The sequence below is a fragment of the Stegostoma tigrinum genome, chromosome 25 (assembly GCF_030684315.1).
Source record: "Stegostoma tigrinum isolate sSteTig4 chromosome 25, sSteTig4.hap1, whole genome shotgun sequence".
Classification (NCBI taxonomy): domain Eukaryota; kingdom Metazoa; phylum Chordata; class Chondrichthyes; order Orectolobiformes; family Stegostomatidae; genus Stegostoma; species Stegostoma tigrinum.
Genome location: NC_081378.1, coordinates 51231923 through 51244329, shown reverse-complemented (window position 1 = coordinate 51244329; position 12407 = coordinate 51231923). Strand labels below are relative to the sequence as shown.

The 12407-nt window shown below is 42.9% G+C and overlaps 1 protein-coding gene across 1 annotated transcript in view; it reads left to right on the top strand.

The window, feature by feature from the left end:
• Positions 1-402, top strand: part of lta4h (leukotriene A4 hydrolase) — a 66273-nt gene extending 65871 nt beyond the window's left edge. The window contains exon 19 of the mRNA XM_048554337.2: positions 49-402. Within this exon, the coding sequence (XP_048410294.1) occupies positions 49-166 (118 nt within the window). The 3' untranslated portion in view covers positions 167-402. The remainder of the gene's footprint in view (positions 1-48) is intronic.
• The last annotated feature ends 12005 nt before the right edge of the window (positions 403-12407 follow it).

The window sequence follows — 12407 nt, the reverse complement described above, 5'->3', positions numbered from 1 at the left end:
TGTTATGCATATAATTTACTGACTTTATGCTTGCTCTGAATGTTACAGAGATTTGTACAACTTCGAACAAGCACGAGAGCAAACGATTGAAACCTTTAAGAAGAACAAGCCCTGTATGCACCCAATCACAGCTGCATTGGTAGCTAAGGACCTCCACCTTGTTTAATAATTGACCATTACGGCAGTAGCACTCTCTTTTCAGATTTCACTACAAAATAAAGAACTTTGGTTAACATACTTTCTCTGCAGATTATGAAAAATCTGTTTGTTGATTCCAATCATTTTTCAGCAGTTTTCAGGTGAAATAGAATAATTCTAATAGAAATGTTGAATTTTAAAAACTATTACATTGTTCCATGGAATCAGTAAGTGCATTGTTTCAAATAAAGTTTTTGATCTGTACTTGTTTCTCTTCATTTGTCTTTTCTAAAGTCTAAAGGATGCAGGCTTGAATGGTGACAACTGATAAATCATACAAAGCATCGTGAAGCCTGCTTTTATCTGTGCAATACATCTCACTTCCAGGATCATCCTAGAATACAAAGATATCTGTGGCTTTTATGTACCACAAACGCTTAAATCTCTCTCCCTATCTCATTCATCTGGATCTCCAACAAGTACGGTCACTTTCCCTAACGTGGGCCAAACTTTCTGTAAAGCTCTATGTTGCCTTTGCTCTGAATTTATTTTCTTGTCTAGTTTCTCTCCTGTTTTTCCTCATGTTCTTTCCAAGGTCAGTTGTGTACAACATTCTGATTCTGACCATCTAACTTCACCACCTCGCTGTCATGCTAGCTGATGTTAAGTTTTTTTTTCCCTTGCATGCTGATTCACTGTTCTTCAGATCTGCTGTCACCACTCATCTGCTCAAAAATCAAACTTTGGCCCCTCTGTCCTTACTACTGTGCCACCTCTGACCTCTCTTTCCTCTCAAACCTTTGAATATGTTGCCTCTCAAATTCATGCCCATTTTTCCTGATTTCCATGTTTCAGTACTTCCAATCTGAATTCTACCCTTCCCACAGTACTAAAACAGATCCTGACGAAATCAAAAATGGCAGCTAGTATGACTGAGAAGGTGATGGTGAGCTGCCTCCTTAAACCAACACAGTCCACGTGTTGTAGATTGACTTACACTGCCCTTGGGGAGGGAATTCTAGCATTTGATTCAGTGTCAGTGAAGGAAGAGTGATATATTTCCAAATTGGGATGGTGAGTGGCTAAGAGGAGAACTTGCATGGGTTGGTGTTCCAATCGTATCTGTTGATCTTTTCCTTCTGGGTGAAAATGGTAATGGGTATGGAAAGTGCTGACTTATGATGAATTTCTGCAATGCATCTTGTAGATAATACACTCTGCTGTGACAGAGCATTAGGGGTGGAGGGAGTGGACAAGCTGCCAATTAAGCAGGTTGCTTTGTCCTGGATGATGTTGAGCTTCTTGAGTGTTGTTGAATCTGCACCCATCCAAGCAGAAGGAAAATATTCCATCACGCTCCTGACTTGTGTAGATGCTGGACAGGCTTTAGGAGTCAAGAGGTGAGTTACTCACTGCCATATTCCTAGCAACTGACTTGCTGTTGTAGCCATTATATTTATGTAATGAGTTCAGTTGAGTTTCTCGTCAATGTAACCCTAGGGATGTTAATCGTGGGGGATTCAGTGATGGTAAGACTTAAATGTCAAGGGGTGGTGATCAGGTTCTCCTGTTGAAGATATTCATTGTCTGGCTTTTCTGTGGTCCTAATGTTACTCGCCACTTGTCAGCCCAAGCCTGGATGTTGTCCAGATCTTGGTGCATTTGAACACTGATCGCTTCAGAATCTGGAGGAGTTGTGAATGGGGCAGAATATTCTACAATCATTAGCAAAATTCCCTACTTCTGACCTTAAGATAGAGGGAAGGTCGTTGATGAGGCAGCTGAGGATGATTGGGGCTAAGACACTACCCTCAGGAACTCCTGCAGAGATGTCCTGGAGCTAAGATGACTGACTTCCAACAACAATAACCATCTTCCTACCTGTCAGGTATGACTCTAACCAGCAGAGATTTTGTCCCCTGATATACATTGATTCCAGATTTGGTGACTTGATGCCTCATTCAGTTAAATATAACCTTGATGTCAAGGGCTGTCACTCACCTCACCTCTGGAAATCAGCTGTTTGAACCAAGGCTGTAATGAAGTCAGGAGCTGAGTGGCCCTGGTGGAACTCAAACTGGGCACCACTGAGCAGCTGTTGCTTGATAACACTGTTGATGACACCTACCATCACTTTACAGATGATCGAGAGTTGGATGATGGTATGGTAATTGGCCAGGTTGGATTTGTCCTGCTTTTTGTGTACAGGACAGACCAGGACATTTTTGCACATTGTCAGGCTAGATGCCAGTGTTGTAACTACAGGAACAGCTTGGCTAGGGGAGCAGCAAGTTCTGAAGTACAAGTCCTTCGTTCTATTGCCAAACGTTTGTCAGGGCCCATGGCCTTTGCAGTATTCAGTGCTTCCAGTTTCTTGGTATCACCTAGTGAGTCAAATTGGCTGAAGACTGGTATTGGTGTTGCTGGGAACCACTGGAGGAGGCCGAGATGAATCATCCACTTGGCATTTTTGGCTGAAAACTGCAGTGAATGCTTTAGTGTAATGTTTTATACTTCTAGAACAGTACAACACAGCAATGGGTCCTTTGGCTGACAACGTTGTGCCAAACATGATGCCAAATGAAACTAATCCCTTTGCCTGCCGTTGGACCATATCTCTCCATTCCTTGCAAATTCATGTGCTTATCTAGAAGTCCCAAACACCACTCATATCTGCCTTAACCACCATCCCTGGCAGTGCGTTTCAGGCTCCTGCCACACTATGTTTAAAAAAAAACTTTCCCTTCAGGTCTTCTTTGAACTTGGCTCCTCTCACCTTAAATATATGCCCCTGTATTAGACATTTCAACTCTTGGGAGAAAGGGTTGATGGTCAGAATCTATGTTTCTCATAATTTTATAGGCTCCAGTCAAGGTTCCCCTCAGCCTCTGCCACTCAAGAGAAAACAGCCCAAGTTTTTCTAGCTTCTCCTTATAGCTCATACACTCTAATCCTGGCAGCATCCTGGTAAATCTCTTCTGCACCCTCCAAAGCCCGCACATCCTTCCTGTAATGTGACGAACATAATTGAACACAATACTCAAGTGTGGCCTAACCAAAGTCTTGCAAAGCTGCAACATGACGTTTTGACTGTTGTACTCAATTCCCCGATCACCAAAGGTAGGCATTCTTTCCCACTCTATCTACTTGTATGGCCACTTTCAGGGAGATATAGACTTGAACCTGAGATCCTTCTGTACGTGAATGCTGTTCACAGTCCTGCCGTTAAGTATTTACTTTTCCTTAACGTTTGATCTCCCAAATTGCAGCACCTCACACTTAACCTGGATTAAACTCCATTTCTCCACCCATATCTGCTACTGATCTATATCCCAATGTTTCCTGTGACAACCTTCTACACTGTCCACAACTCCACCAACCTATGTATTGTCTGCAAACTTACTAACCCTCCCATTCAAGTCATTTACATACATCACAAACAGCAGAAGTCCAGTACTGATCCCTATGGAACACCACTAGTCACAGACTGCCAGCCTGAAAAACACTCTTCCACCACCACTCTGTATTCTATGCGCAAGCCAATTCTGAATCCATGCAGCTAGGTCACTGGATCCCATGGATCTTAATCTTCTGGATGACACCACCAGGAGGAACCTTATTGAAAACCTTACTAAAAAGCATGTAGACAACACCCACTGCTCCATCCTCATTGATTACCTTCATCACCTCTTCAAAAAATTTAATCAAGTTAGTAAGACATGATCTGCTCTGCACAAAGCCATGCTGACTGTCCCTAATTTGGCCATGCTTTTCCAAGTGTGTGTAAATCCTATCCCTAAGTTTCTTGCGAAGATCAGTAGTTCGGGTTGTGGATGAGGATGTTGGCTTGCTCGCTGAGCTGACTAATTATTGATGTTTCATTACCATGCTAAGTAACATCATCAGTGCAGCCTCCAATTAAGTGATGTTGTTCTACTCAGCTTGGTATTTAAATGATCTGGTCTGGTAAGTTTGGTTGTGTCATTTTTGGTGCTTTTCTGCATGGGTTTGTATATGGGGTCTAATTCCACATGTTTGTTGATTACATTACAAGATCTGGCAGCATTTGTGAAAAGGGTTGAAAACCAGGCCTGTAGGAATTCCCATGCGTGTCTGTGATTGGTTTGAGCTAGGATGGTCACATTGTCCCAGCTAAATTGATGTCCTTGATTGTCCATTACTTTGGCCCAATTACTGGATGCAGCAGTAAACCCTATTCCAAACCATTCCATCAGCAAGGACAACATACATAGACTGCTGGACCTATGCCTCACCACACCCTTCATCACACAGCCAAATATACAAACAAATTAATGGCACACCTATGGGATCACCCATCTCAGGACTTATTGCAGAGGCAGTCTGTAAAGACTGGAATGCACTTCCCTTCCCCTCATACAACCGAAACTGTGGATCTGCTGTGTGGACAACACGTTCGTTGTCATTAAATTAGAAGAAGCACCATCTCATCAATAACATTTTCATGGGGATCAAATTTATGAGAAAAGAGGAAGATAACAAACAAATTTCTGTTCCTCGATGTCAGGTTAGAATGAATGACCAACAGGGAGTTCCAAACCACAGGAAGGCCATCCTCAATTTCCACAACAATCACCCCAACATCCACAAAAAAACTATGTTAGGACACTATTCAAATGGGCCGCAACACACTGCAACATGACAGAACTATGCAAGATGGAGGAAGAACACCCATGCAAGGTCTTTACTAACAACGGATATCTCAATGACTTCATCCGCAGGTGCCTACTAGGTAGACAACGCCAAGAGGACACAATACATCCCAACACACTCGCCACACTCCCCTCTGTCAAAAACATATCAGAACTGACAATGAGACTCCTACAACCACTAGAAATCATGGTGGCACACAAACCCACTGCCACACTATGACAAACACTCACAAGGACCAGAGACCCTATACCCATGACATACAGGACCAGCAGAGATTACAAAATACCTTGCAATGACTCCACAAACATTACATTGGCCAAACTGGAAGGAAACTGGCCATCAGGATTCACAAACACCAGCTAGCAGCAAAAAAAAGGATGAGCTTTCCTTCATCTCAGTGCACTCAAACAATGAAGGCCATCAATTCAACTGAGACAACGTGACTACCCCAGCTCAAGCCAACTATAGACACGCACAGGAATTCCTAGAGGTCTGGTTTTCAACCTGTAATGCAATTAACAAACATGGACTTAGACCCATGTACAAACCCATGCAGAAAAGAACCAAAAATGACACAAGGAAACTTAACAGACCAAATAATGTAAATTCCAAGCAGAGTGGAACAACATTGCTTCATTAGAGGCTGAACTGATGAAGTTACGTGGCATGGTGATGGAACATCTGTACAGCTCAGAGAGCAAGCCAACAACCTATTTCAAAGAATTCTCTCCAATAGCTTCCCAACCGCCTATGTGAGATTCACCAGTTTCCTGGATTATCCTTATTTCCCTTCTTGTACAGAGGAAAAACATTAGCCACTCACCTGTCCTCTGAGACCTTAACAGTGGATAGCGAGGATACAAAAATCTTAGTCAAAGCCCCAGCAATCTCCCCTCTTGCTTCCTTCTGAACTGGACGTAGCTGTGTTCTGGGGACTTACCCAACTTAATGCTCTTCAAGCAAACCAATGCCACTTCTTTCTTGATCTCAAAATGCCCTAGTGTATCAGCACACTCCACACTAATCTCATTGTCTCCATATCCTTTTCCTGGGTGAATACCAATGCAAACTACCCATTTAGGATCTCACCCATATTCTGGTCCTCCAAGCACAAGTTCCCTCCTTTATCCTTTGACTAGTTCTACCTTCTCCCTAGGCATCCTCTTATATTTAATTCATCTACGGAATCCCTTCAGATTCTCTTTAACCCTACTTGCCATGGTCATTTCATGGCTCCTTCTTGCTCTCCTAATTCCCTGCTTGAATACCTTTCTGCTTTTCTTGTATTCCTTATGAGTCCTGTCCAGTTTTAGTTTCCTAAACATTATTTTTGCTTTTTTAAAAAAACTTTTGACTAAATTCATAACCTCCCTTGTTATCCAAGGGTGCCCTACATTGCTGGTCTTGAACTCTCATCAGTAGGTCTTCAGTCAATTCCCACATGTCAAATGTGGCTTGCCTGATAACAGTTTTTCCCAATTAACATAATTTTCCTACCCCCCCACCACACCCCCAATTTAGTACTTTCCTGCAAGGTCCTGACTTAACCTTGTTCAGAACTACCTTAAAACTTAAGGAGTTGTGATCACTGTTTCCAAGATGCTCTCCGACTGAAAGGTCAGTCACCTGAACAGGCTCATTAATCAGTACAAGGTCTAGTACACCCCTCATCTAATTGGACTATCCACATACTGTTTCAAGAAACCCTTTTGGATGCACCTAACAAATTCTGCACCATCTAAGTCTCCTGCCTTAAGGGAGTCAATATTGTGGAAGTTAAAGTCACCTCCTATGACAACCCTGTTTTAATTGCATCTTTCTATAATCTATCTACATATTTGTCCCTCGGTCTCTTGGTGGCTGTTGGGGGGCCTATAGTATAAGGCTATCAGAGAGATTGCACCCATGTTAATTTTGAGCTGTACCCACATTGCCTCAGTGGATGAGCCCTCCAGTGGTTCTTCTCTGAGTGCAGATGTAGCATTTTTCCTGATAAGTTATGCCACTTCTCCACCTCTTTTAACTTCCTCTCGAGCTCATCTAAAACAACAAAACCCTGGAACATCGAGCAGCCAGTCCTCCCACTCTCAACCAAATCTCTGTAACTACATCATAGTCCTATGCACAGATCCAGGCTCATCTACCTTACCTACAATATTCCTGGTGTTGAAATAAACACACTTCAGCCCATTAGTACCATCATGTTCATTTACCTGTCTCTGCCTGTCCTTTCTTTCTGATTTACTGGTGTTAACATCCACTTTCCCCTCAATCTTTCCACTTGCTGTCCTGCTGCTCTCGTCAGCCCCCTGTCACTTTAAATTAAACCTTCCAGAGTAACACTAGTGTACGTCCCTGCAAGGATATCAGTTTCCCTCCAGTTTAGATACAACCCGTCCCTCTTGTACAGATTGCTCCTGCCCAAGAAGAGGCCCCAATGATCGAAGCACCTGAAATCCTGCCCCCTGCACCAGCTCCTCAGCCACATATTCAGCTGTCCTATCTTTCTATTCATTGCCTCACTAGCATGTGGCACTGGCAGTAACTCAGAGATTACTACCCTCATGGTCCTGCTTTTCAGCCTCCTTCCTAAATCCCTGTACTCATTACAAGGACCTCATCCTTTCTAGCGATGTCATTGGTACCAATGTGCACCATGACCTCTATCTGCTGTCCCTCCCCCTTAAGAATTTCATGTGTGGCTCTTCCATCATTGAGGATGGAGGTATTCGTGAAGCCTCCTCCAGTGAGATGTTTAATCAGCCACCACCATTTATGACTGGAAGTAGCAGAACTGCAGAGCTTAGATCTGATCCATTGGTTGTGGGAGCACTTAGCTCTGTCTATTATTTGCTGCTTATGCTGATGGAAAGTAGTCCTGTTTGGTGGCTTCACCAGGTTGACACCTTTTCTTCAGGTGGACCTGGTGCTGCTCCTGCATGACCTCCTGCACTCTCCATTGAACCAGGGTTGATTCCTGGCTTGGTAGTAATGGTTGAGTGGAGTATATGCCAGACCATGGGTTACTGATTGTGCTGGAGCACAATTCTCCTGTTGTTGATGGCTCACAGCACCTCAAGTCTTGAGTTGATAGATCTATTCAAAATCTGTCCTGTTTAGCACTGTGATAGTGCTACACAATATAATGAAGAATATCCATAAAGTGAAGGCGGAACTTCGTCTCCACAAGGATTGTGCGATGGTCACTCTTACCAATACTATCATGGACAGATGTAGCTGCATCTGGCAGATTAGTAAGGATGAAGTCAAGTATGATTATCCCTCACCACCTGCCACAGACCCAGTCTAGCAGCTACGTCCTTTAGAACCCAGTCAGCTCAATCAGTTGTGCTGCTGCTGAGCCACTTTTGGTGGTGGACCAAAAATTGAAATGACCCACCCAGGTAACATTTTTTGCCCTTGACATCTTAAGTGCTTCCTCCAAGTATTGCTCAACATGGAGGAGCACAGATTCATCAAGTGAGGGAGGACGATACATAGTAATCAGCAGGAGATTTGCTTGCCCATGTCTAAGGCGAAGCCATGAGACTTCATGGGGTCCAGAGTCAACATTGAGGACTGTGATAATGGGAACTGCAGATGCTGGAGAATCCAAGACAACAAAGCATGGAGCTGGACGAACACAGCAGGCCAAGCAGCTTCTTTGATGAAGGGTCTAGGCCCGAAACGTCAGCTTTTGTGCTCCTGAGATGCTGCTTGGCCTGCTGTGTTCGTCCAGCTCCATGCTTCGTTGTCCAACATTGAGGACTCCCAGGGCAACTCCATCCTGACTATATACCACTGTGCCGCCACCTCTGCTGGGCCTAACCTGCCGGCGGGAAGAGGGCATATCCAGGGATGGTGATGGTGGTGTCCAGGACATTGTTTGTAAGATATGACCTATTGTAGTCTTTAACACATTTGATCACACCATCTTCCTGCAATGCCTTTCCACCCATCATCAACTTGGCTGGGTACAGCACTGTCCTGTTTCCAAGCTTATTTATCTAATCAGAACCAGAGAAGCCTGAGATGCCTTCTCCTTTTGCTTCTTGGATTGTTCCCTAAGGATCTATCTGCGTTCCCTCTGGATTTCAAATATGTGTTCTCATGGGTGACATCGTCCAAAAACAAAACAAAAATTTTCCATGTGTACAACGACAGTCTCTGGTGTAAGCTTGTAAGCTCCTTTCTCTCTCAGCTCCTCCAGTCTCTAAATCATGAGTTTGCTTGCCCATCATTCAGTAGTAGATTAGTAGAACTCTCAAAGCCAGTATTGGAAAAGCCAAATGCGATCTGTTCCCCAGCCAGCCACCCTTCCTGCTTCACACCACCTTGGTGGCATGTTTGTCTCCAAGATGAGCCTCTGACTATATTAACACCATTACTAGGATTATCTATTTTCAATTAAAAAAAAGAACTGCAGGCACTATAAATCAGAAACAAAAACAGAATTTGCTGGAAAAGCTCAGCAGATCTGGCATCATTTGTGAAAAGAAATGAGATGTTCTGAGGAAGGATCACTGGACCCGAAACGTTAACTCTGATTTCTCTTCACAGTTGTCGAGGTGAGGAAGAGGGGGCTGAGCAGGACTGGATCAAAGGTTTGCGTACTACAAAAGAGCACTGATAGCCAGGAATTGTGCAAGTATCCAAAGCAGCACTTTCCCCCAACAAGAAGTGAGTAGAGTTAAAGGTTATGTTTAATATAGAACCAAGTTCAGCCAATGGAGGAGGATGTCGGTGGATGGTGACTGAGTTACCCTTGTTCAGTCAAGGAGTTTAGAGCTCCCAGAATTTCATGGAGTAGAGAGTGTCTTCAAGGAAATGAACGTCATAGTGAAGAAGAGATGGTTAGGGCTAGAAAACTATAGAAACTGTTAGTGGTGTTAAAGTTGTTTCAGAGATAGTAGGAGCTGCAGATGCTGGAGAATCTGAGATGACAAGGTGTGGAGCTAGATGAACACAGCAGGCCAAGCAGCATCAGAGGAGCAGAAAGGTTGACGTTTCAGAAAAAGGGTCTAGGCCCAAAACATCAGCATTCCTGCTCCTCTGATCCTGCTTGGCTTGCTGTGTTCATCTAGCTCTACACCTTGCTAACTATTAGTGATGATGGGCAGTGGAGAAGTTGCAGATGTAGGTGGGAAGACACTGGGAAAAGGGAGAAAATGAGAGTTAGAAAGAACTCCATTCAGCTAGACAGAAACAGAATGATGGGATATTCTTGTACCTCTACCTAATAACCTGAACTAGGCATTTCTGCTTCTGGGTGTTCAGATGGAGGTATAAGAGGGTTGTCCGAGGTTGGAAGAAGATCTCCAGAGAAAGATCGGTGATAGTCCTGGAAACAAGAGCTTGATTGGTGGGATCACAGGCCAGTGGGAGGTAGCAAGAAATACCATCAACCAATTGGACAGCGGTGGCTCAAGAAACTGACCCATCACCTTCAGGAGGGCAGCCACATGGATGGGCAATAAACCAGGGCCTGCCAGACATACCAAGAATGAATAAGAAGCCGTTAGTAGGTGGAGTTTTGAGTTGATGATCCCCATTGACAATCGTACTGTTATGCTTCAATCTGATTCCCGAGTTCTTCCACATGTGCCATTGTGTACTTTCACTCACATTCTTTAATCCCTCACACTTCAGTGACATGTGTCTTTTACCTATATCAGGATGGTAGAGCCATTTACTTTGAATAATTTAATTGCCTACTCTGGCCTGAATGTAGTTGTGCTGAAATTCCTCTCTATATTTGTGAAAATGAAACAATCATTTTGTGACAAATAAACAGCAGCTACATCTAGTGTAGACAGAGAATCTGGAGGACTAAGAGAGTCTATTTCTTTCTTTTAACATTACTGAAACCTCTTTATCTCCAAAAAAAAGCTGCTTACACTCAATTGAACAATTTGAGTGATTACAAGTGCTTTATCTCTTCCAATGTTAGTCAGTTCAGAAAAGCATGGAGGTCCTTGGAATCCATTTGAATTATTGGCCCATGGACTATCTGAGACTGTAAGTTTGTTTTCATTTCCAACTCATTAATCATCCCCCCATCCAATATGCTGAATAAAGCATCTCCAAGAACTCTGTTATCTCAGCTCTGGTCTCTTGTACATTGCCTGCTCTCTATACTCCAAAGCTAGTTGTACAGGTAAAGATAAAATTGCCATAGTCCTGCCTGACCCCAGGGTTGCTCTCTCAAAGGAGACAGAGAGAGAGAGAGTCAATTGGTGGTGGATTAAACTACGGGTCACCATGCCTCAGGCAAGAGATTGAGAAGGAGAGACCTTCATTGTAACCTCAGCAAGGGCAAGAATTGAACCCATGCTGTTAGCATCACTGTATCTTAAACCAGCCACCCAAGCTAACTGATAGAGATCCTATCCCTAAAATGATCTGCCTCTCTATTGCACTTTCTTCTTTAAGGTAATCTTAAATACCACCTGTACAAAAGAAAAAATAACTTCAGAAACTGCAAATCTGAAATGAAAATAGAAAATGTCAGAAACGTGAATATAGAAATCTCTCCTTTCCAACAGGACAGGTTGCAGACCTTCCATTTCATTCTTCCCACCCTCCCCCATCTCCTCTATTTCCTCAAAACCTGTTCCATCTCTAACCTCTCCCAGTCCTGTTGAAAAGTTTAATCTCTTGCTCTATTTTCCAACATTAACAGTTTTCTGGTGCTTAAGGTTAATCTCTTTGGTCAAGATTTTCGCAGTGCCCTTAGCTTAGTCAGTGTTAACCTCTGTGAAGTACTTTGAGACATTTTCCTTTATTAAAATGATATAAAGTCAGGCTATTGTGATTTTTTTAGATGACTTCACCCACAGATATAATCCTTCAGAACTCATTGTTATGATTGTAACAGAAAATGGACACTTAATATTCACTTTCCATCACCTAATTATTGTGCCATAGACCTTTCATGTACTAAAATTGTTTGAGAAAGGACAAATACTGACCCTAAATAGCTGCTGTGATCACCTGATCACAGATCAAGGAAAGTCCAAGGAAGCCATACGGAATAAACCAACCAGCTGCACTGAGGTCATCATCTTGCTTAATGACTGACAACAGGTAACTGAATCAGTGCCCAAAAATGTGCTTCTCTTGTTTAATTAACATTTGCATGATGAATTTGTTTATTGGCAGAAAGAAAGCTTGTCAGCAGATTATACCTGCAGTTTGGAGAGACAGGAGCAAGATTATATGATTGAGCAGCAAAGCAGAGAGAGGAGGAAATATGTCCTGATAACAAGCCAAGACACTGTGATCCTCTGTCCTGTCTCTTTCAAGCTTGAAGTCAGAGTCTCCTAAAAAAGCAACTTGGAACAACAACCTACAGATGTCAGCTCTGTTGCAGAATACAAGTCAACAAGCACCAGGTTTAAAATCTAACAGAGCAAAGACTTTTTATAAACTGCGTAGACTCTTTCTCCTACCTGCAGAAGTCACATTCTTGTTTTTAAACTTAGTGCCTGTATTTACATGTGAATGTGTTTAACATTGTGTTTTTAGTTATTTTTAGGGCGACTAAATTATAAAATTCCTCCACGCAAGTAAACCTC